Here is a 25,153-nt window from a genome sequence, read left to right as displayed (position 1 = left end):
CAGTGAGCTTGCGTGGCACAGCGGGGATTTGAACCTGAGCCTTCCAGATCTTGGCCTGCCTGCGTAATCACTACACATCTGGACCCGGGCTTGCTGTAGTTTGATGCCTGGTGACTGAGCAGTTTTCACCAAGCTTGTCTTGGTTACTCAGAGGAGGAGGTCCTGTCTATACTTACGTCTTTGCAGCGTCACTGTGAACAGGATCTATAACGTGAAATGGCCTCACTCTTGTAGACTGTTGTGGAAAGATGCATTTCCTCCCCTTAGTGCAAAGCTCTCACATATTCTGCAGTTCTGTAAGATGTCCTCCGCAGGGCTTCTGGTTTAACACTATTGGCTGCCATTGCTCTGGATGACACCCTGTTTTGCAAATGCAAGGGCATAGCCTCAGGTCAAGAAGGAAGTAGACCAGCTTCATCTTTCTCCAAATAATTGTCTCTCTGATTGTGAGAAGAATGTTGGCCCTTGGAGGCCTTTTTGTGGGAAAGGACAGTTTCCCTTCCCATACAGCTTTGCAACAAATTGTGATTTGCCTGTTAGTCCTGCTGTCTGTGTACCCAAACTCTTCCATGACTGAGAGAAGAACTGGTGTAACTTGCATATGTGGCAGTGACTCAAGTCTTACCTTAAGAGAACTGAAGCTCAAGGAGGTCTGGAGCCCTTGGTAGGGTTCTTAGGGGTTAAACTAAACCACCCTTACCTTATCGATTAATAACTGTCTTTGGCCCCGCGGGCACCTCAGGGGGGAAATTACTGCCCATTTTCAGAAGCTCTAGTGCTTCTGCAACCCTGTGGGAATATTCTCATGTAGAAAAAAAATTGTATGGCTGTCAGTTAGGTGAATCTTCATTTCTTTATTATGAAAGTTCCTGTTGATCATTATTTCTGTGTCTCTCAGCTTTTGCTGAGAGAGGTGAGGGAGAGCCCCTTTCCTTGTGTAAGTTCTAGTCCTGGTCCTGAGGAAGGGGCCTTCTTCTACAATGCTCCTCTGCTCATATTCAGAAACGGGATTTATCTAGCAGGATGCAAACTCCTTCACTTTGGTTTTTTTTACCCTTTCGGATAATCTTGTGAGGTTCTAATGAACAAAATTGTGCAACACATGAACACAAGAGTATTGTAGCCAATGCTAGTGTGTGTTTAATGCCACTTACATGGATAGCCCACCTGATGTAACTATGAACAGATTAGGGAACATATCTATCAAAACTAGTTTGAGAACTCTGCTTTAAACAGAACTTGGAGACTGATTGGAAGAGAACAAAACAATCAGATCTAAATACCACCAGAACACAATAGCTAAAGGAATACAGAAATGTGTTGATCCTGTCTTGCAAAACATTTTCCTTTTTTGTGATGAGATCTGTACTCCATTAAAGGAGCAAGAGTGCTTCTCTAATAGGGAATGCCTTATTAGTATTGTTGCTTCAGTATGACCCAGCGTTGCTTAGCCTGTTTTGCAAGAAAGTGACCAAACTGAGGAACTCCTTTTAAAAAGCATAAGCAGCCATCCAAGGTATTTTGAGATAACAAGGGGAAAACTTGTCTTAATCTCATTGCATCGTGATCCGTTCAAAACTTGATTAACCGTCTTTATTCATTAAAGGGAAAGTTATTGGAAAAAACGGCAAAGTCATTCAGGAGATTGTGGACAAGTCTGGAGTTGTTCGAGTGAGAATTGAAGGAGACAATGAGAATAAACTCCCCAGGGAAGATGTAAGAAATTAAATACTTATGTTTTAACTGGTTTGTTTCTGGTAATTATGCTGCTGCTTGTTGATAGGCAAACTTTTGAAATGGTGGGGGGCGGGGGACAGAATTTATCAGGTGAACTGAAGGTTGGTCGTAGCCCAAATAATTTGTACCCACATGAAGTCCTGTGGAGGAGTGATGCCTTTTAATGCGGCGACTTTCAGATTGTGTCGCAGGGCACAATGGGGGTTATTGAAGTTTACCAAGAAAACAAATGGTGGGCAAACATCCTTTTAAAAACAGTTTGCCTGTGGTGGCTCCCCTTCTCCTACGCTCTCTCCTACAAGGGAGAGCTGTTATGTTCTAGGTTATACTTATGGACTGTTAGAAGCTACAGGGGCCAATGGAGAGGCCCTAGAAGTTTTAGATCGCGTCCATGCTGAGTGCTCACATGGGTTAGGACCCTCAGTGGGCCGCAGAACCACACCTGCTAAGTCCTGTTCCCTAAGAGTTTCTATTTTGCTTTTGGGGGTGGAGAAGGAGCTATCAGTGCACATGCCAGGGTCAGATTAAGACCTTTAGAGGCCCAAAGCATATATGTACAAAACAACAATTAATATTAAATTATTTAATATATTTTTTAAAAATAAAATGATACATTGAATCATAGAGTTGGAAGGGACCACCAGGGTCATCTATTCTAACCCCCCTGCACAATGCAGGAAATTCACAACTACCTCCCCTCCACACACCCAGTGACCCCTACTCCATGCCCAGAAGATGGCCAAGATGCCCTCCCTCTCATCTGCTTAAGGTCATAGAATCAGCATTGCTGACAGATGGCCATCTAGTCTGCTTAAAAACCTCCAGGGAAGGAGAGCTCACCCCCTCCCGAGGAAGCCTGTTCCACTGAGGAACCACTCTAACTGTTAGAAAATTCTTCCTAATGTCTAGACGGAAACTCTTTTGATTTATTTTTAACCCGTTTTTTCTGGTCCGACCTTCTGGGGCAAGAGAAAACAACTGGGCACCCTCCTCTCTATGGCAGCCCTTCAAGTACTTGAAGATGGTTATCATATCCCCTCTCAGTCTTCTCCTCTTCAGGCTAAACATACCCAGCTCCTTCAACCTTTCCTTGATTTATTATGTACATGGACTCCCATCTTCCTAATGTCTAGTCAGAAACTCTTTTGATTTAATTTCAACCCGTATTGAGCCTAGTGTGATTAGTGTGGTTATTCTCAGTTCCCACTGTTTCTTCGTCCTTATGTTTTCTTTAATGGCCAAGAATAAAAATTGTGATGTTCAGGGTTTTTTTTTTTTTTTGAATCCCTTTATGTATCTAATTTTTTCATTTATTGTGGGGGGCCTCTTTTTGTGGACCCCGGTTCAGCTGCACCATTTGCAGTTTTGCGCCATACTGTCCACGGTAAATCCGGCAGTGGAAAATTTCTGAGGTGCCCCCCTTCCCTTGATGCCCGAAGCACCTGCTTATTTTGCTTAATGGTTAATCCAGCCGTGGCACATGCGAAGGAAGCTTGTTTGGTGCTTCTCTTTGCATGCACACTGAGAGGAGTAGCAGGACAACAAGACAAGCTCACTCAGTGGTGGAGAGGATTTCTTCGTAACACTGGCAGATTCAGACACCTTCCCCTCACCTGTGCTAAAAACTCTCCCATTTGCTTGTCTGGCTCAGCCTGGCTGCCTCCCATCCTCTCAGTCCTCCCCAAACATTCTTGTGGTACAGAAAAGCCCTCCCTAACTTTCTGTCTCTCTCCCCACACCAGCCCCCATCAGTGATGTCTCCCATGCTCTGCACATTCTTGTAGTAGAGAGTTCCCTCTCTCAGAGGAAGTGGATCTTTCATGCTGCAAGCATGGGAGGAATCACTGGTGGAGGTGGCTGGGGTGACAGGCGAGGAAAAAGGCGCGCCGTTTTTGTGGGGAGGGAGGTCTCTCAATGCCGCTTTGTTCCTCGCTGTGGTACACCACCTGGTTTGTTTTCTGGCCTCGCCTCTTGCGGGTAGGAGACCATGATTCTGGACTCCATGCCGTTGAGGTTGTAGCTTTGGCAGCTCCCTGCCATGTGACTATGATGGCCTGTGACTTCATGGATCTGAGAAGGCTGACTATCACTGTCCTGGATAATGTCCCAAAAGGTTTTGCTATACATTAGGGGTTCCATAGCAGATGTGCCAGGGTTCCTCAACTAAGGGGTCGATTTGGGAGAGTCCTTGAAGGCAGGTAGTTTGGAAACCGCAGAATTACATTATTTTCCATTTGGTGTCTGGGCACATGAGTGCTGCTGCCTGTGGGCTGGCAATAGAGTGGTTCTATTTGAAAGGTCAAAGGGTGATTTTTTAAACTACGTAATCTTCAAGGCATTTATTCTAATTCAGGATTAACTCAGCCTCAAGGCTTAAGAGCCCCGTGGCGCAGAGTGGCGCAGAGTGGTAAGCTGCAGTACTGCAGTCAAAAGCTCTGGCCTCAACCTGAGTTCGATCCCAACGGAAGTTGGTTTCAGGTAGCCAGCTCGTGGTTGACTCAGCCTTCCATCCTTCCGAGGTTGGTAGCTTGCTGGGGGTAAAAGGAAGATGACTGGGGAAGGCACTGGCAAACCACCCCGTAAACAAAGTCTGCCTAGTAAACGTTGGGATGTGACGTCACCCCATGGGTCAGGAATGATTCGGTGCTTGCACAGGGGACTGTTACCTTTTAAGGCTTGGGTTCTGCCGAGAAGTTAAATTATATCATTCCAACTGCTGTTCAGTTTATTTCTTTACAAAATACAGGTAATATAAAGAAAGGCTGTAATCTAGAACACAACTGCTTTGACTTCAGTGACACTGAACTTTCGAATAGTAGGAAAAGCTCGTTTCTAGACCTACAGTTGTTTGTGTACTTTGTTACTGCTCTGCTTAGAACTCTTTTATTTCTGGATGTTATGCCTGTATCTAGCTTGTCAGTTCAGACTTCTCGGCAAACCATGGTTTCTGATTCTGGTTTGCTGGGTGATTAACAACTGTGGCTTGTCAGTTTGGGGTATTGTGCCACATCATAGTGTTAAGCTTCCTTAACCCTTTGCTTGCTGGGTTACCAAAATGGATCCATTATCTGCTTGTGACTTGGATTTTGTATAGGTGTTCTTGCAAGTAGCCACATGAAGCTGCTCTGCACCCAGTCAGACCATTAGTCTAACAAGATCAGTACTGGCTGCTCTGACTGGCAGCTACTGTCCAGGATCTTGGTTCGAGGTCTTTCAGATCACCTGCTTATCTTATCCTTTTAACTGGAGATGTCAGGGGCCGAATCTTGGCCCTTCTGCATGTGAAGCGCAAAAGTCCTACCTCTGAGCCATGGACCTTAAGGAAGTATTTCTTCACACAACGCATAGTTGAACTGTAGAACTTCCTGCCCCAGGATGTGGTGATGGCTGCCAACTTGGAAGGCTTTAAGAGGGGAGTGGACTTGTTCATGGAGGAGAGGGCTAACCATGGCTACTAGTAAAAAAGGATATTAATCGTGATGCATACTTAATCCCTCCAGGATCAGAGTAGTATGCCTATTATATTAGGTTCTTTGGAACACAGGCGGGAGAATGCCGCTGCAGTCGTCTTGTTTGTGGGCTTCCTAGAGGCACCTGGTTGGGCCACTGTGTGAACAGACTGCTGGACTTTCTTCTGTTCTTAACAATTGTATCTTTATTCTTGTAGGGAATGGTCCCTTTTGTCTTTGTGGGTACGAAAGAAAGCATTGGGAACGTCCAAGTACTTCTTGAATACCATATTGCCTACTTGAAGGTAAGTTTTTATTTTAATTTTAATGCGAGGGCATGGGCTTTTGTGGAATAACTATTGCTTCCAGAGGTCTAACATGTAAATCTGTTAGTTGCAGATAAGTTGCCCCTTCTGCTTCCAGGTTCTCTATATTACAATGATTGTATTGTGAGTTGTTTTAACAAAAAAACAATAACTGTGTTCAATAAAAGAAGGGTTAGAGGAACTTGGTGTGCCCCCCATTTGAAAAATAATTTGGGATCTCACCTGCTGTGTTGCATGTAGGCAGCAGGGCAGTCGTGCTCGGTCTTAAATTACCTGACTCTTGAGTTGTGCTGTACCTTAATGATACCAGTTCATCGTTGCTTTGAAATTGAATCATAGTGTAATTTATTTCAGTGTTTTTGCCTTGAACTTTTAATTTTGTCCTTCGGTGCACACTGGGTTTGGGTTTTTTTTGTTTGTTTTTTAATCTTTGAATAATGTTGCCCTACCTCTTAAGTGTAAGGATGTGTCACTGGCAACCAAGATCAAGTTAATTCATCCCATCGTATTCCCTATTACTATGTACGGTTGTGAAAGCTGGACAATGAAGAAAGCTGATAGGAAGAAAGTAGATTCATTGGAAATGTGGTGTTGGAGGAGAGTTTTACAGATACTGAGGACTGCCAAAAAAACAAAAAAAACCCACAGTGGGTTATAGATCAAATCAAGCCTGAGCTGACCCTAGAAGCTAAAATGACTAAACTGAGGCTGTTGTACTTTGGTCACGTTATGAGAAGACAAGAGTCACTGGAAAAGACAGTCATGCTAGGAAAAGTTGAAGGCAGCAGGAAGAGAGGAAGACCCAACAAGAGATGGATTGACTCTATAAAGGAAGCCATGGACCTCAGTTTGGAAGATCTGAGCAAGGCTGTTAAAGATAGGACATTTTGGAGGACATTGATTCATAGGGTCGCCATGAGTTGAAAGTGACTTGACGGCACTTAACACACACGCACACACCTCTTGAAAACCCTGACCTGGATGGCCCAGGCTAGCCTGATCTCAGAAGCTAAGCAAGGTTGGCCCTGATTAGTGTTTGGATGCTGATACAATGTAGGAGGATCATTTGAATACTCATAAAGCACAGTATAAACTCTGGATTTTCAGAGTCTTATATCTACTACTTTCATGTATCTGTCGATTCAAAAGTTAGATCTAGGTACTCTAGAAAGCACCAAAGTGACTGTCCCTTCTTAGAGGGCCTGTGTTCTAAAGTGGCTGCTGAAAGCATGCTGGAATTGCCTCTCAGTCAAGGTATGTGGCTTCTTAGGGCTTACTTGTAGTGTTGGAGTCATTGCAGTAAACGAATGTGAATCCCACAGGCTGTTGGAAATCTGTGCAGCTTCGGAGTAGTTGCGATGAAAACCATCCCAGGTTGAAAGGGGGGTTAGGTTCTACTGGACTTGATGGGTCTTGGTCTGATCCGTTCTTAAGGCTTTAAGAGGGGAGTGGACATGTTCATGGAGGAGAGGGCTATCCATGGCTACTAGTCAAAATGAATACTAGTCATGATACATACCTATTATCTCCAGGATCAGAGGAGCATGCCTATTCTATTAGGTGCTGTGGAAGAAAGGCAGGACAATGCTGCTGCAGTCATTTGTGGGCTTCCTAGAGGCCCCTGGTTGGCCACTGTGTGAACAGCCTGCTGGACTTGATGGGCCTTGGTCTGATCCAGCATGGCTTTTCTTATGTTCTTATGATGTCCTGCTTGGAGTTTTGTAGCTTAGCATGTAAGCAACCAGTTTTAATTTGAGCTAGAATGAGCAGTGGTTAGAGTGTCAATGTGAGACTTGTGCTCAAATCCCCACTTGGCTTTCGGCCAGTCACTCTCAGCCTAACCTTCTTCATAAGATTGTTATGAGGATAAGATGGCGAAGGGAGGACTGTGTATGTGGCCTTGGAGGACAGGTGGGATAAAAATGAGAGTGGCATTTAGGGCCTTGAGTTGTCCGGGTACTACCAAAATGTTACTTTTTTGCCTCCAATAGCAGTGCTGTAGACTTGCTAACGTTTAGTTTTACTGTCAATGCAGGAAGTGGAACAGCTGCGGATGGAGAGACTCCAGATTGACGAGCAGCTACGGCAAATTGGCATGGGTTTTCGGCCGTCGTCCACCCGAGGTCCTGAAAAGGAGAAAGGCTACACCACTGATGATAGCACTCCTGCCTCCGTACAAGGCTCCAGGTCCTATAGTGGAAGAGGGAGAGGACGGAGAGGCCCAAATTATACCTCTGGCTATGGTGAGTACATGTTCAACAACGAGGGCCAGTTCAATGATACTCCTGCTTGTCGTATAATGTGTTGGTTTGGCTCCTCTCGTTCTTGTTGGTGTATCATGGACAAGAAGATGGCAGAGGCCAAACTGCAGATTGTGGGTATGCAGCGTGCTTTGATATCATTGCGAACCTTTTACCAGCTTTTAAGAGAAGACGTGTGAGCTTGAATGTAGATTTGGTAATTGGATTCCTTGTTTCTGGCCATTTAGTGCTTGGCAATGCACTTTCAAACCTTGCCTTGCAATCCATTAAAAAGATGCTCTCGCCACTTAATGAAGTTAAATAGACCCCCTGTGTTTACAACCCTTTCTTGTCCTCCATGATTTCAAGAGATGATGGACTGTTCTTCAAACATTTTTTCTGGGACCAGTAGAAATCTGGGATTCCTCTCTCATTGCCAATGCTGATTTCACCACGCTTACTTCCCCTCTGCATATCACACCTAATCCAATCATGCCTTCAGATGTCATTTACTTGCTTTTGACATTGACATTGTGTGTCTAATTCACAAGTCTCTACTTAAAGATAGATGGAATCACATTCTAGCTGTCATCTGAAGAAGTGAGCGGTGGCTCATGAAAGCTCATACGCTGCCAGACATTTTATTAGTCTTTAAGGTGCTACTGGATGTAAAGAAAAGCAACCTTGCTCTTCTTCTGATCACCAAACTTTGGTTCAGTCTGTGGCCTTCTATGTCTTCAATGTCTTGATATCAAACTGTGAGCTGATGACCAGATCTCTCACAAACCATTCCCATGAGAAACCATTCCCATTTCCCATGAGAAGCCACTTCACTTCGGGGGGGGGGGAAGGTGTGGAGACCGGAGGCATTGCCACTTCCACTTCAAAGCACCTCCATTTCAAAGCCTTCCTATTGTAAATCAGCTATCTGTTCTTTTGGTGACAATCCTGTTAGAAGCCTGACATCTCAAAAGCTTGAAGGAGCCCAGATGTTTTGTATTGCTGCAGAGATGCAAATACATCTGTAACTTCAAAAGGCCTAGAGGTGTCATGCCAAATATCTTACAAGTTTATTGCGTCCCCAACATCTCATTGGGCGGAATGGCCATCGCCCAATGAGATGGGAGAGATAAATATGAACTCTGTTCTAATCAAAATCATGAAGCTTGGGAGGGAGACATGCTGGTCATGTCTCCAAGCGATCATCATCTGGGAACCATGAAGGGCTGACACTCTGCGTGTTAGGACCAAAACCTGGTTCTTGGTAACTATAAATCAACTAAAACCTTGCATTTGTTACTCTCTTGGAAACTTTGCCTATTTTGCCTGAAACTTAAAGAACTACTGTGAAGTTAGAGATTGCTAAGATTTCTTGTGCTGGAGGGCAGGCCGGACCTCCTTGACATGGTGGCAGCGTGCGTGATCTGAATTGGGACCCTGAAAGGTTTCCTTAAATCAATTTTGTGCTGAGGTTGCAGCGTGAGGCACCTAGCAAGTTTTTGTTATTTTTGGAAGTTTGAGTTAGGACAGCAAAGGCAATAGGCAGGCTGTCGTTTGAGAGCCAGGAGGAAAGCAACCTCGAGACGGTTGACCAGGCTGGCCTTTTGGAAGAAACGGTGGCCGAACCCACCATTTGGACTTACCCGAAGGAAGAGTGGGCAAGCCGCTGGAAGGAGAGGCGACTGCGTTTGAATGCCGATAACAACATTGGTGAGCAAACGGGAGGGGGAAGGAAAGGACTTTCCGAGCGGATTCCCCTGTAACCCGACCCCAAGAGCTGGAGAAAGGCAGCCGGGAGCGGAGATGCTGTGTGCCAAAGGAACCGACCGTGACGACCTATAGTGCTGCAGGCGAATTTGGTGAGTTTGGGAAAGGGAGAGGGGAAGTGGTGCGAGAATACTCCCCAAAACCCCAACCCAGGGATTCACCAGAGCGAGGGCGGCCCAGGCAGAGAAACTTTGTCAGGAGGGAAGAGGGGAGGAAATCCCGACTTTACCCTGACCGAGAGCGGACTTACAGAGGAGGGGATTGGAGACCTAGCCGGAGAGCATCTTCCCCGGAGCGGCGAGGGGCGACCTTGACGGCGGGAGGGAAGACCCTGAGGCGCCCACAGCGATGGAGGAGGGGAAGGAGAGACTACTACACTTCGGATGAAGATGAGGATTTTTCTCCTTACTGGGCCCAATCCCAAAGAGCAGTTAACCCTTGCGTCTCTGTGGAATCCGGCCTGTGCTTCGTTTGTAAACAGAGGGGGCACAAGAAACTTGACTGCCCTGTCATGCAGGGAGGGAAGGGGAGGAAATCTACACCCCCCACTCCTGCTCCAAGGATGCGTCTGATTGAACCCAGTCAACAACCTGCGGTGGGAGATTGGGAAGCTGAGATCGCTACAGAGAGTAGGGCGACGGCGACGACTTCAAGCGACCCAGCGAGACAGCGGCCTGCCGGGAAACTGCTGCCAGAAACTGTGCCTGCTGGGACGTCTAGAGGTTTAGAGACTGTACGGATGGCGTTTATTGATTTTGGTTGTGAGTTGAAGGGGAATGATACTACGGTTGGGAGGACGTGTAACCCTGTGGGAAAGGGAGAAACAACGGAGGTGGGGTGGGGTGGAGAAATTCCTCTCCGGTGCTGACAGCCAGCTCTTCTCCTACAGCAGAGACTGGTGTGAATTCTTCCCTTGCAAATGCTAATGTTGTGGTTGAAAGAAAAGGAGCGGGGGATCCTTCTTTCCCAGTCTTGACTCTGAAACCGGCCTTGCGGCCAGACGGCCCTGTACATTCTTCCCTTATGGATGCAAATGATACACTTAAGGGGCAGGAAAGGCCGAAAACTTTTTTGCAGCTAAAAACCCCTGTAAATCCCCTGGAACGATGCTGTGGACAAATCCCTAGGATGCTAGAAATATCCTCTGCTTGCCAACTGCCTGGAGAGTCAGAGGAGATGGGGCTAGATCCGGCTGTGAGGGACATATTAGCTGATAGGCTGAATGTGATGGTGGAACAATTTGGGGCAGTAAATCCCGATCGGTTTGGGAGAACTGCAAGGATTAATCATGTAACTATTGCTGGGGAGGCCTTGCCTGTAAACACACAACCCTGCGAAGTGCCAACCCAACAGGGGTCAATGAAGGCTGAGGGAGGGGAAAGGAGGGGGGACATGGGACCCCATAAGCCTGCCAATTCCCCCTCGCATCCTTGTGTGGGTTTGACTCCTAATGATGAGGGTTTGACTCAACCCTGCATGAATTCTGGGCAACCTGATAAGCTGATGGCTGCTGACAACTTGCCTGTGCTGTGCCATGGATTAGCTCAACTGACGGATGGAGTAGCTGAAGGACCAAAGCAGTATTTTAATAAAGTTTCTGACACTCTTCCTGGTCCTGTTACCTTGAGGTCGTGTTTTGTGAGAGCTCTGAGTTATTTTGTAAGCTAAAAGGTTTTAATCTTGTTTTCCCTTTTGTACTGTGTTCTGATATTTTGAGTATACAGTCATGATTCTGCTGTTTAACCCTGTTTTGCTTTCTGTATGTGATTTGTCTGTATCAGTATGATGCCATGAGTGTACGTGTTGCTCTAAGGCCTATATGCCTCATATGTGTTTTAGATAATAGCTTATGTTCCTATTTAGTTGTTGGGTGATTTTGCTTGACTGTTGTAGATTAGAACTTCCTTAAGATGAAACTCAGCTTGCATCTGTAGTTTCATCTCCCCGAAAGGGGAAGATGTGAAGAAAAGCAACCTTGCTCTTCTTCTGATCACCAAACTTTGGTTCAGTCTGTGGCCTTCTATGTCTTCAATGTCTTGATATCAAACTGTGAGCTGATGACCAGATCTCTCACAAACCATTCCCATGAGAAACCATTCCCATTTCCCATGAGAAGCCACTTCACTTCGGGGGGGGGGGGAAGGTGTGGAGACCGGAGGCATTGCCACCTCCACTTCAAAGCACCTCCATTTCAAAGCCTTCCTATTGTAAATCAGCTATCTGTTCTTTTGGTGACAATCCTGTTAGAAGCCTGACATCTCAGAAGCTTGAAGGAGCCCAGATGTTTTGTATTGCTGCAGAGATGCAAATACATCTGTAACTTCAAAAGGCCTAGAGGTGTCATGCCAAATATCTTACAAGTTTATTGCGTCCCCAACATCTCATTGGGCGGAATGGCCATCACCCAATGAGATGGGAGAGATAAATATGAACTAATCAAAATCATGAAGCTTGGGAGGGAGACATGCTGGTCATGTCTCCAAGTGTCAGCCCTTGGCCCACAGAACCAGAAATCACCACAAAGTCATATAGAGTCCAAACAGGTGGTTTTTACTGATCAAATAGGCATACAGTGCAAACGGATAAAATGACAGCTATGAAAGGCTCACTAGCTGGGAGATATTATAAGGCAGGAAAGGCGGGAGATTACATGCAGGAATACAGTTTCCCAGGAGCTGAGTTTTCCCAGGCTTAGGCATGCGACCTTGGGGGGCAGACAATACAGTACAGAGACGGAGGCAATAACGAAACCGAGATAGCAGCCTGACATTCTGCTCCCCTCAAGGCCCCCTCCCAGTTCGCAAGGGGGCTGGCCTGTCCGGGTAAGCAATGTGAAAGGCGTCGACGAGGTCGGGGGCGGAGACATCCTGTGCGCGCACCCATTCGTCATAGGCAGGGGGGAAATGTTTCCAGCGAATTAGGTATTGGAGAGTGCCATGGTGAATACGGGAGTCAAGGATCTTGGAGACTTCGAAGTGTTCTTCCCCCCCCACCATGATGGGTTGCGCAGGCGGTGGGTCCGGATGCCACCGTGGAGAAGCAACATGGGGTTTGAGGAGGCTTATGTGAAAAACAGGATGCACACGCCTCAAGGATTTGGGGAGAGCCAGTTCCACTGTGACAGGGTTGATGACCCGAGTAATGGGGAAAGGGCCAATGAATTTGGCGCTGAGTTTATGGCACGGTTGGGTGGAACGGAGGTTTTTGGTGGAAAGGTAAACCAAAGTACCCACTTGCAGATCACCCCCGGGGGAGCGATGTTTGTCAGCTTGCTCTTTGTATTTACGTTTGGCCCGGTCGAGGTTGCTAACGAGCCAGGGCCAAGTGGTACGGAGGGCGTGTGCCCAGGAGGCAATGTCGGGGTTCCCCTCCCCCTCTACATCATCTGTAGGAACGATGGGACTGAAATCTTGTCCATACACAGCAAAAAACGGGCTAAAACCTGTGGATTGATGCATGGCATTATTGTAGGCATATTCTGCTAAAGGTAACAGTTCTACCCAGTTATCCTGGTGGTAGTTAACATAACAACGCAAATAACATTCAAGTACAGCATTGACACGTTCAGTTTGACCATCAGTTTGAGGATGGTATGCGCTAGACAATCCCTGTTCCACCCCCACCAACTTGAGGAAAGCTTTCCAAAACTTAGAAACGAAACCACTTCCGCGGTCACAAATTATTTTACGCGGAAACGAATGTAAACGAAATATATGCATCACGAAGAGGCGGGCCAGTTTTTGCGCAGAAGGGATCCCTGCACATGGAATCAAATGTATCTGCTTAGAAAACAAATCAGTAACAACCCACAACACAGTTTTACCCCCACTGAGAGGGAGATCAGTCATGAAGTCCATAGCAATTACTTCCCAAGGTCTGCTGGGTGTTTCAAGAGGTTGTAGCAGTCCCGGGGGTTTGCCCTGCGATCGTTTCGCAGCGGCACAAACGGGACAGCTGCGGATGAAGGAGTCAATGTCGGAACGCATTCCCCCCCACCAGAATTGTCTGCGCAATAAGTGAAGGGTTTTCAGAAACCCAAAGTGCCCAGCTGTTTTGGCTCCATGAGCTAAATGTAAAACGTCCTTCCGGAGAGCTTTGGGTACATACAATTTTGAGTCTTTGTACCAGGACCCCCCTTGTTCCAAAACGCCAGGAGGTAGGGTATGAGCGGAACGTTCTAAAAGGCACTGGTCCCGAAGGATAGTTAAAAAGGATTCGGAGATGGGGATTTTGGAGGGAGCCCCCCCGTCGGTCCTGGAGATCTGAGAAACAGTTATAGGGTTAGTGCTTACGTGCGGCGGCGCGCAGACTGCAGGCGGCTGAGTGGTCGGAGGGGTAGGAGGGGCGGGAACTCCGGTCTGTTGCGGTGGCGGCTGGGCAGCCGGTTGGGCTGGCGGAGCTTGCGAGTTAGGGAAGGTGTGTTGATGCTGGGATCGGGTTTGCACAGCCAGCATAGGTAGGGCCCCACGTTGCATAGGGGTGAACAGAGAGTTGGTGGGTCTTTCGAGTTTTACCGGATATTGTGGTAAACGGGAGAGGGCATCCGCGAGAACGTTCTGCTTCCCAGGGACGTGCTTCAGGGTGAAACGGAACTGAGCAAAGAACTCCGCCCACCGTTGTTGTTTCGCCGACAGCTTATGGGACCCCGTGAGGGCAGCTAGATTTTTGTGATCGGTCCAAACTTCAAAGGGTACTTTAGACCCTTCCAAGAATTGCCGCCATAAAGTCAGTGCATGATGAACTGCAGAGGCCTCTTTCTCCCAGATGGGCCAGTTTAATTGAGCGTGCGCAAATTTTTTTGAAAAGTAAGCGCAAGGGTGAAGAAGACCGTCCGGTCCTTGTTGGAGGAGAGCCCCTCCCATGGCTACATCGGAAGCATCGACTTGCACAATGAACATTTGATTTGGGTCTGGGTGCCGTAGCACCGGCTCCGAAGTGAAAAGGCGTTTGAGGGCCAGAAAGGCGGCTTGGCATTGCTCAGTCCATAGGATTTTTGCGGAGGGCAAGGCAGCCGAGCTTACTTTCCCCTTAGTTTTCAGCAGGTCCGTAATGGGTAGAGCCACTTGGGCGAAGTTAGGGATGAATCCCCGATAGAAGTTTGCAAATCCCAGAAATTGCTGTACTTGCTTGCGGTTGGTGGGGGGAGTCCAATCGAGGACGGCTTGGACTTTGGCGGGGTCCATGCGAAGACCTTGGTGGGAGATGATGTATCCCAAAAACGTGAGTTGGCTTTGGTGAAATTCACACTTAGCTAGTTTAGCGAACAGTTGATGGTTACGCAGGCGTTGTAGAACTTCCCTGACCAGAGTCACATGCTCGTCCATAGTTTTTGAATAAATGAGAATGTCATCTAAGTAGACCACCACCCCACGATAGAGAAGGTCATGTAGGATTTCATTGATGAGTTGCATGAAGACCCCCGGGGCCCCTTTTAATCCGAACGGCATCACAAGGAATTCATACATTCCGAAACAGCTAGAGAAGGCAGTGAGGTGCTCATCTCCTTCGCGGATACGGACTCGGTAGTAGGCTTCCACCAAGTCTAATTTAGAGAACACACGGCCTTCCTGTAATTGTCCCAAAATATCCGATATTAATGGGATAGGATAGGCGTTGGTCTGGGTAACTGCATTGAGCTTTCTGAAGTCAATGCACAGGCGAAGGTCGCCCTCTTTTTTCCGGACGAAAAACGCGGGGGCCGAGTTTGGGGCATTCGAAGGGCGAATGAACCCTCTGGCGAGGTTTTTGTCCAAAAAGTCCCGGAGGACAGTGCGCTCGGAAGCGCTCATAGGGTAAATCTTACTTTTGGTTAATGTGCAGTCCTTTACTACTTCAATCGCACAGTCTGAGGCCCGGTGGGGGGGTAAGGCATCACATTCCTTAAGGTCGAAGACATCTTCAAAGTCCCGGTACACAGTGGGTAGAGCCGGTGGTACTGGGGCAGTAGATGTTAATGCTGGAACGGGCGGAAATGGCAGAGCAAAGTTTTGCCGATGCTGGTCGCAGGTGGGACTAGCGAAAGAGATAGTGTTTGTGTCCCAATCAATACTGGGACTATGTCCCTTAATCCAGTTAATCCCCAAGACCACTTGAAATCGGATAGGGGCTATAGTGAAGTCTATTTGTTCCCAGTGGGAACCAATTCCCATTGCCACCCCTATGGTGCGATGATCAACTGGACCCCCCTGGAATTGGCTCCCGTCCATTTGAGCAAATTGGACGGGGGCGGGTAAAGCCTCTGAGTCGGCTCTGAGTGCAGCAAACGTGGCTTCGCTTATGAGAGTGCGACAGCAACCGGAGTCAATTAGTGCTTTGACGGGGATTTGAGGACCTCCGTTAAGCTGTTGTAAAACTGCATCTACGTAGACGGTGGAGTCCACTTCTTTGATTTTGGTAGGAGCATTCGGTTTGATAGGAAGATCCTGAGAGGTCTGTGGAGATGCTCCATTCACCACAGACCGGAGCCGTTTTTTGACAAGTCGAGGGGAGATTCCAGGTTTAAGGCTGGAGAAATCCAAGGGTTTTCCTCATCCGAAGAGGGAAAGCTGTCCCCCAATGGGGCACTTGTAATCCGAGACCCGGCGGGGTCGTTGGAAGCAGGCAGGGAGGCTGGGTCCCCGGCATGGAGTGCAGAGGGTGTGGGTCTTCCCGGAGCTGTGCTGCGGGTGGCCGCGGTGCCTCTGCGTGGTGGACGACCTCGGGCGCGGGTTGTCGTGCTGGGACGAAATAATTCCTGGCGGCGTGGACAAACGGTTGCAAAGTGGCCCATTTCTCCGCATGTAAGACAGGCACCCCTCTGAAATCGGGCTTCACGTTCCTGGAGCGGACGTGGGGGATTTCGTGGGACGAGCAGTGGTGCCTTGGGTTGAGGCTTTGGGGTGCCCTTCTCCTTGTGCTTTTGACGGACGAGAGAAATAAAACGGCGGCGGCTTTCCACTTCCTCGGCTAATAGGATCCAGCCTTCGAGGGTATCGGGATCGCCCCGCATGTAAGACCAGTTCAGAATGTCAGGATGCAAGGCTTCCCTGAAATGATGAATTAGGGTGGTCTCGGGCCAACCTACAATTTTACTTGCCAGTCGCTGAAATTCATCGGCAAATTCTCGAACTGTAGCAGAGCCTTGTTTTAATTGTAAGAGTTCCGTTTTGGCTCTTTCTCCCAGGAAGGGGTCCTCAAACCTCCTTCTCAGGGCAGTCATGAAGTTGTTGAGGGAACGAATCGCACGAGAGCGGGTGTCAAACTGGAGAACCATCCAGTCAGCCGCTTTGCCTGTCAGGAGGGAAGCTACGTACCGCACCCGGCTATCTTCCGTGGGGAAAAGTTGACCTTGTTCTCGCATATAACTGTCCACTTGATGCAAGAAACAAGGCAAAGTCTCAAGAGATCCGTCATACGTAGTCCTCAATTTGAGTTGCTTCCAAGGGCCGGGCGCGGGCTGACCCGGTTGCACGGGTGGTCCGGGCGGAGGAGCAACAGGAGCTCCAGGAGGCAAGGGTGGAGCGGGCACATTAGCCGGTGGCTGCACAGGTGGTCTGAGCGGAGGAGCAACAGGAGCTCCAGGAGGTAAGGGTGGAGCAGGCACATTAGCGGGTGGTTGTACGGGTACCCCTTGACCCGGTATCGGAACGGGCTGTCTCTGAGCTATCAGGGTTTGTTGTAATTGCCTGTTCTCGTGAAGCATAAGTTCCATTACTTCTTGGAGTCGATCAACACGGTCGGAGAGCTCCCGATTCTGGGCTCGTAAAAGATGAACCTCCTCACTTGGGCCACCAGTAAGATGAGGCTTACTGGTTCGGAAGCTCGTGGCCCATTGAGAGCTATCCCCATATAAATCCTCGTCTTCAGACTCATCTGAGTCTCGACGTCGGTCAGCCAAACGGCGTGCGCGTTGGGTCGCACGCGACGGGGCAAACGCCGGGGACAAAGTTAGACCTGATAGTCCCAGTACATAGTCCTTGGGGCGCGTGTCCACGTTCGCCTGATTTCGTGCTGCAGCCGCCCTGGCTGCTTCCGCCGCCTCTCTCTCTCTTGCGACCCTAGCCGCTTCGGCGGCTTGCTGATCCGCAAGAACTTTGGCGTTCTCAAGTCTTAGGGCAGCCTCTGCTGTAATGCGCGGCAAAAGTTCTGTCTCGAGGAGCAAGAGTATAGGGTCAGCTTCCCCGCCCAGCAGAGGTTGTACTCGAACCGCTAGTGCGGATGCCTCGGCTCCAAACGTCGGGGTCAAAACTTGAGTCAAGGTGGCTACCGGGGTGTCCTTTGTACATTCCACAAGGAGAAGAGCGGTGCTAACAGCGACTCGCTTGGCCTCAGCCTGGCAGCTGGCCGCATCCGGGATCAGGGAAAAACCCTCCGGCGGGGCTCCCGCCATGGTAGAAAGAGTTTGTCGAGAAATAAGAGTATCCAAAAGTCCAGTTAATATTTGTAAATCCTCAGTCGCCAATCGGGCATCGTCCAGTAATTGATCCAAGTCCTGAAGATCTAAACGAGCATCAGTGTCCTCCGATGTTAACATCCAGAGACGTCCTGTAAGAGATTGCCACTGCGCGTGCACCAGTCCCCTCAAGCGGCAAACCTCTCGGTTCGTCCGGAAAAGTTCAGCGATTAAGTCCTGTAACAGAGTAGGGTCCTCTGAGAAGGGCTCCAGGGTAGTAGATCACCTGGAGAGCTGCACAGCTCCCATCCAAGTGGCAGGCGAACCCCCCTGGGCTCCAGCCTGGCTAGGAGAACGGTGAAGATGTGAGATAGCTGTCATAATGTCAGCCCTTGGCCCACAGAACCAGAAATCACCACAAAGTCATATAGAGTCCAAACAGGTGGTTTTTACTGATCAAATAGGCATACAGTGCAAACGGATAAAATGACAGCTATGAAAGGCTCACTAGCTGGGAGATATTATAAGGCAGGAAAGGCGGGAGATTACATGCAGGAATACAGTTTCCCAGGAGCTGAGTTTTCCCAGGCTTAGGCATGCGACCTTGGGGGGCAGACAATACAGTACAGAGACGGAGGCAATAACGAAACCGAGATAGCAGCCTGACACCAAGCGATCATCATCTGGGAACCATGAAGGGCTGACACTCTGCGTGTTAGGACCAAAACCTGGTTCTTGGTAACTATAAATCAACTAAAACCTTGCATTTGTTACTCTCTTGGAAACTTTGCCTATTTTGCCTGAAACTTAAAGAACTACTGTGAAGTTAGAGATTGCTAAGATTTCTTGTTTTTATGCTATCTGCCTCACAAACCATTTCCTTTCTGTAACGAGCACATTTTATTAAATAAACTTATAGACTTTATATTGAAGTCTGAGAAACCTTTTTTGGGTCTCAGGGCTAAATCCAAGTCCCTGAGTGTGTGTGTGTGTGTGAGAGAAACCACCTACCCTAGTGTTTTGTGGCAATAAGCCTCCCCTGGCAGAAGCTCTACTCTGCAAGGACGGTTTTTGCTTGTTTTGACTTTTGGGAAACTGGCTGGGGAAGAGTAGCTCTCAGCTCATCCCTGGGAAAGCCAGCCTTTTGGAATTGAGAGCCGGTGGTAGAATCTACCTACATTGTGCTTTAGGGGGAATCCTGAAGCCCAGTGGGAAGTTTGGGTTTCCTTAGGGAAACATTTGGTGACTTTGAACTACAGAGGAGTCGGCCTGCTGGAGAGCAGACCGAGTCTCCTCGACAAGGTAACAGAGTCTACCCGCATTGTGCTTTAGGGAGAGTCCTGAAGCCCAGTGGGGAGTTTGGCAACTTTTGACCCAAGGAGGAACCGGTTTGCTGGAGGGCAGGCCGGACCTCCTTGACACTGGACTCCTACTCTTTTCTGCTGTTTTTCAAAAATGTAATTTGTCGTGTTAGACCTAGCATGCTGACAATTTAAGAAACAAATGTATTGCCTTATGCTGAATCAGACCCTTGGTCCATGAAAGTCAGTATTGTCTACTCAAATCGGCAGCGGCTCTCCAGGGTCTCAGGCGGAGGTCTTGCACATCACCTACTTGCCTAGACCCTTTAACTGGAGATGCCAGGAATTGAACCTGGGATCTTCTGCATACCAAGCAGAGGCTTTACCACTGAGCCACGGTCCCATCAATGGTTCCCAACCTTTTTGTGACCAGGGACCACTAGGACTTTTTTGTTCGGTGCAGGGACCCCAAGGTTCAAAATAAAAATTCCGAGAATTTGAAAATAAACTTTAATCATAAGTGTTAGTTAAACATTAAACTTAGAATAATATTTGAATATATATTTTTATAATAGAGAACTTTTAATTGAAAATATTAATTTATTATGGGTTTATAACTTTGTTTCGCGGACCTTAATTTAGTTCTCGCGGACCCCTGGGGGTCCATGGACCCCTGGTTGGGAACCAGTGCTCCACATGTTATCTCACATGGGAAGTTTCAGAGGGGTGAGGCACCTTATAAGTAGCATCATCTGTGGTAATGTGATATATTCATTCCCTCTTGTATTGTGGATTCTTCCATGTTTGGTTCCTTGCACTCCTTGTGAAAAGGGCTGGCAGCATGCTAAAAATCTTCATGCCCTGCTTAGACAGCTGGCGAGGCTTACAGCATCCAAACCCCATCTTTTCACCTAGTGGGACGTTTCAAGCTATCATAAGCCTGTTGGAGATTAGGGGCTTCTCTTTTTCTTGCTGTGGAATGAGGATCTTTTTCTTTTGATTATTGAAACCACATTCCTGTTTAATTACAAAACAATGCTGATTGTTTGATTTGATGTTGTCATCATGCGATTTTCCTAAGCAAGAAGCATTTCCTAAGAGGAAACTATGCCTACAGTAGGGTTTAAGCAAGGTTTCAGGAGCTGATAGAGAATACTGATGAGTAGTCTGAGCAAAGAGAGCCAGTGTGGTGTAGTGGTTAAGAGTGGTAGTTTGGAGCAGTGAACTCTGATCTGGAGAACTGGGTTTGATTCCCCACTCCTCCACATGAGCGGCAGAGGCTAATCTGGTGAACTGGATTTGTTTCTTCACTCCTACACATGAAGCCAGCTGGGCGACCTTGGGCTAGTCACACTCGGACCCAACCACCTCACAGGGTGTCTGTTGTGGGGAGGGGAAGGGAAGGTGATTGTAAGCCGGGTTGATTCTTCCTTAAGTGGTAGAGAAAGTCGGCATATAAAAACCAACTCTCCTTCTTCTTCCTCTTCATGCTAACTTACCAATACTGGTTATAACAGACTGGGTGTGTGTCTGTGCCAAGAAACAGTGATGCTTTGTGGAACAAACCTTCACCCCTGTGCCTGAGAGAACTGCACATATTTCAACTCCTTTGTGACTTGAGCGCTTCTGACCTTATACTAGAACTCTAGATTGTTGTCTTTTTAAACAGTATTTTAATCACCATGTTCTTCCTCTCTCTTCATACAATATTTTATCACCATGTTCTTCCTCTCTTTGTGATCTTTCTAAAGGAACAAACTCTGAGCTGTCGAATCCCTCCGAAACAGAGTCTGAAAGAAAAGATGAGCTGAGCGATTGGTCGTTAGCGGGAGATGATGACAGGGAGAGTCGACACCAGCGTGACAGCAGAAGACGTCCACCCGGGGGAAGAGGGCGCAGTGTTTCTGGGGGTCGTGGACGCGGTGGCCCCCGTGGTGGGAAGTCGTCAATTAGCTCTGGTACGTAACTGAGAAATTCTTCAGAGGCAACAAGCAGCAAGTGGATGTTGGCAAGCAGGCTGTCTTGATTCAAACATTGCAGTGGATTGTGAAGTGCTGCAGTATCAGCTTTCCTACAATTCAATTCCAAACACATTTTTGTCCTAGCATTCTGCTAAGGATCTCAGCCGGATTGTACATGCCTCCTTCATCAGCCTTGTGAGGTAGGGTTCGCCTGAAAGAAGGTGATTTGCCTTAGGTTACCCAGTGAGCTTTATGGCAGAGTTAGGATTTGAACTTGCGTCTCCTCAGTTGCTTCATGTGCAGCCGAATAGGAGCAGATAATTCATTACTTTTCTTTACTTGATGGATTAATTTGGAGGGTACCAAGAAAATCACTTAGATAAATTCATGTTTGGGGTTTCTGATTTGCTAAAGGAAGTAGACAGTTGTTGCTAATCCCACCTCTGGGTTTTCAGGAGGATAGGGAATACATAGCATCTGTAGGCATTTACCGTATTTTTCGCTCCATAGGACGCACCGCTCCATAAGACGCACCTAGTTTTTAGAGGAGGAAAACAAGAAAAAATCTTGTTTTCCTCCTCTAAAAACGCGGGCAGGGAGCGGGCGCGCGGGGGCGCCAAGCGCTCAGAGCGGGCGGGGAGGAGGCGGGCGGGCGCTCCAAGAGCTCAGACCGAGCTGGGAGGAGCCGGGCGGGAGAGGTGCGCCAAGCGCTCAGAGTGGGCGGGGAGGAGGCGGGCGGGCGCGCCAAGCCGCCCCCCCTCCGCTTCCCAGCTGGGAGGCGAGCAAGCGCACAGAGCGGGCTGGGCGGGCGCACAGAGCCGGCTGGGCACGCTGGAACGGCGCGAGGCAGCTTTCCCTGGCTGCCTCCCAGCGCGCCCAGCCGGCTCTGTGCGCACATTCGCTCTATAAGACGCACCCACATTTCCCCTCACTTTTGAGAAGGAAAAAAGTGCGTCTTATGGAGCGAAAAATACGGTAAATACTCTGGGCAGTGATTTGGGTGTGTCTGTCCTTTCCCTTGCCCTCCTGTTTCATGTTCCACAGTGACCTCTCCCATTCAGCTAACTTCTTCTTTATAGTTTGGCCCCTTCTGCAGACTGTGTCTGAGACATTCGTCTCTAATGTAAAATCCTGATACAGTAGAAAAGAGCAAGAGTCCAGTAGAACCTTAAAGACTAACAAAATTTCTGGCAGGGTATGAGCTTTCATGAGCTACAGTTCACCCATGAACACATGAAGCTGCCTTATACTGAATCAGACCCTGGTCCATCAAAGTCAGTATTGTCTACTCAGACCGGCAGTGGCTCGCCAGGGTCTCAAGCAGAGGTCTTTCACAACACCTACCTGCCTAGTCCCTTTAACTGGAGATCCTGGGGATTGAACCTGGGACCTTCTGCATGCCAAGCAGAGGCTCTACCACTGAGCCACAGCCCCTCCCCTCATATCCTGCCAGGAATTTTGTTAGTCTTTAAGGTGCTCCTGGCCTCTTGCTCTTTTCTGCTGCTATTGACAGACTAACACGGCTACCCATCGTAAAATTCTGATGATGGCAGAGGCCCAAAAGGGCCTCCATTTGGCTCATGTCCTGGCTTAGACTGCTTCTTCCTGTTCTTGAAGATGGTTTCAATTGGTTTAAAATGTTGGGTGTGTCACAGCTGATTCTTATGTGATGCTCTTTTCTTTTTCTTCTGACATTTACTTCAGTGCTGAAAGATCCAGACAGCAACCCTTACAGTTTACTTGACAACACAGAGTCTGATCAGACCGCGGACACAGACGCCAGTGAATCGCACCACAGCACCAACCGGCGTAGGCGATCCCGCAGGCGAAGGACTGATGAAGATGCTGTCTTGATGGATGGGATGACAGAATCTGACACTGCCTCAGTTAATGAGAATGGCTTAGGTATGTGAATAGCTTGTGGACAGAACTTGGAACATACATTGCTTCGCGCAGAATTGTACAGAAGCTGGTGTAATCACATTGGGCCTTTCGTGAACAGTTTGTTTTGTTGACTTGCATTTCATTCTCTTTCCTTTCTTGCACTTAAAAACCATGTTGAACTCTTCTTTCAGTACTAAAATATTTCATTTCTAGCAACCTTAAATTGGAACCAGAATGCCATTGGCTGAATGGAATCTAGAAGGGCTGTGTAAGGTTGACTTCATGGGACTTTCGCCCTTTCTCCCGAATGGGAGAGGTTATATGATCAGTGACTGTGACACTTGGTACTCATACATCCACTTTCAGCTCATAGAATCATAGAGTTGGAAGGGACCACCAGGGTCATCTAGTCCAACCCTCTGCACAATGCAGGAAATTCACAACTATCTCTCCCAGTGACCCCTACTCCATGCCCAGAAGATGGCCAAGATGCCCTCCTTCTCATGATCTGCCTAAGATCATAGAATTGGCATTGCTGACAGATGGCCAATCTAGCCTCTGTTTAAAAACCTCTAGGGAAGGAGCGCTTACCACCTCCCGAGGAAGTCTGTTGGGATCGCTCTGTTAGAAAATTCTTCCTAATGTTTAGACGGAAACTCTTTTGATTTAATTTCAACCCATTAATTCTGGTCTGCCCTTCTGGGGCAACAGAAAACAACTCGGCACCCTCCTCTATATGACAGCCCTTCAAGTACTTGAAGATGGTTATCATATCCCCTCTGTCTTCTCTTCAGGCTAAACATACCCAGCTCCTTCAACCTTTCCTCATAGGATTTGGTGGGATAGCAGGGTATGAATTTTGAACTCATTCACAAGTGAATATCATGACTGACCTTGAGGTCAGAAAGTCCCATGAGCAAGTCCATACCCTCGGGGAAATTTGGCTGCTTCATAAAAGTGGACACACTTGAAATTGATGTCCCTGTTGCCTTGGCCAGGGTATGTTTCGTGAAACTTGCTAAATAAGCTTTGGAAAGAAAGAAGTTGAAGTTCATCGTTGTGGCTTCTCTGCAGTCCCAGGCCAATCTGTGCCCTGCACAGAAGACCACTTGATGAACAACAGTTACAGCTAAGTGCATCCTTGTTTTATAGCCAGAAGGCCCAGATTTCTGTCTTCTCACACACAACACAACGCACGCCTTTATTGGCATATAAAAAGGAAGAACATACATTAGGATAAATCCGAGTACAAATAAATAAAATTGGATAAAACCATCCCAAATCAGCCGTTAAGGAAAGCTGCACACCATTCGCAATATCTGATTGCTAACTGTAAGAACCTCGCAACTGATTAAGTTATTTTTGGGTTTTGTATGGTCATAAGATAGGATGTCCTGATTTCATCAGAAAGCCATTCCCTGTTTACAAACAGCGGGTCAACGAATTGGAATCGGCTACAAGCATAAAAGGAACAATTAAAAAGGACACACACAAGTGATTCAATTTCACCATTCCCGCAAGGGCAAACTCTATCCGCAAATGGGATTTTATGAAATCTTCCGTGTGCCAAGGTGGAGGGGTTTCTGGCTTCTCTAAAATTAACCTCCCAAACACTTTAAAACAAACAAATCAGTGGAGTTTCTGCATATGTGGCCTTAAGGTTGAGGTTTGTGATGGCATATAGTTTTTGTAGCTTGTACCTAATGCAATGGATAATTTAATTCCTTCAGCCCATGTTAATGTTTTGGGTGCAAACTTGACTTTATCCCAAGTTTTAAAACCCTGAATTGTGCCGTTGCTCTTCTCAGTACCAAAAGGTATAAAACTGTCAGAGGCGCTTCCGCTGTTCAGAACCCCTTCTCCTTTGAATTGTGCATCGGAAGTGCTGGCGGAACGATTTATCTCTTGAGACGGTTCACGGTCAACTTTGCAATTGCAGATGATAGAGACAAAAAACCCCAGCGGCGCAATCGTAGTCGCAGGCGTCGCTTCAGGGGTCAGGCAGAAGATAGACAGCCAGGTAACTTGAGTGAAGAGATGTGGGCCGCCTCGGGTCACCAGCATGAAGGGGGATGTTCGCTGTTTACGTGTACCTCCTTAAACGCGTGTGAAGCTGC

The 25,153-nt window shown here is 47.7% G+C and overlaps 1 protein-coding gene across 2 annotated transcripts in view; it reads left to right on the top strand.

The window, feature by feature from the left end:
* FXR1 (FMR1 autosomal homolog 1) overlaps nt 1-25,153 on the top strand; it is a 75,269-nt gene that overhangs the window by 45,242 nt on the left and 4,874 nt on the right. Inside the window, exons 10-15 of one of the 2 annotated variants that reach the window (XM_056849383.1) lie at nt 1,607-1,716; nt 5,405-5,491; nt 7,548-7,755; nt 20,943-21,149; nt 22,857-23,057; nt 24,976-25,056. In XM_056849383.1, coding sequence (XP_056705361.1) covers nt 1,607-1,716; nt 5,405-5,491; nt 7,548-7,755; nt 20,943-21,149; nt 22,857-23,057; nt 24,976-25,056 — 894 coding nt within the window. The remainder of the gene's footprint in view (nt 1-1,606; nt 1,717-5,404; nt 5,492-7,547; nt 7,756-20,942; nt 21,150-22,856; nt 23,058-24,975; nt 25,057-25,153) is intronic. The other variant, XM_056849384.1, reaches the window with a different exon arrangement.

The sequence above is a fragment of the Euleptes europaea genome, chromosome 5 (genome assembly GCF_029931775.1).
Source record: "Euleptes europaea isolate rEulEur1 chromosome 5, rEulEur1.hap1, whole genome shotgun sequence".
Classification (NCBI taxonomy): Eukaryota; Metazoa; Chordata; class Lepidosauria; order Squamata; family Sphaerodactylidae; genus Euleptes; species Euleptes europaea.
This window is presented reverse-complemented; position numbering and strand designations above follow the sequence as displayed.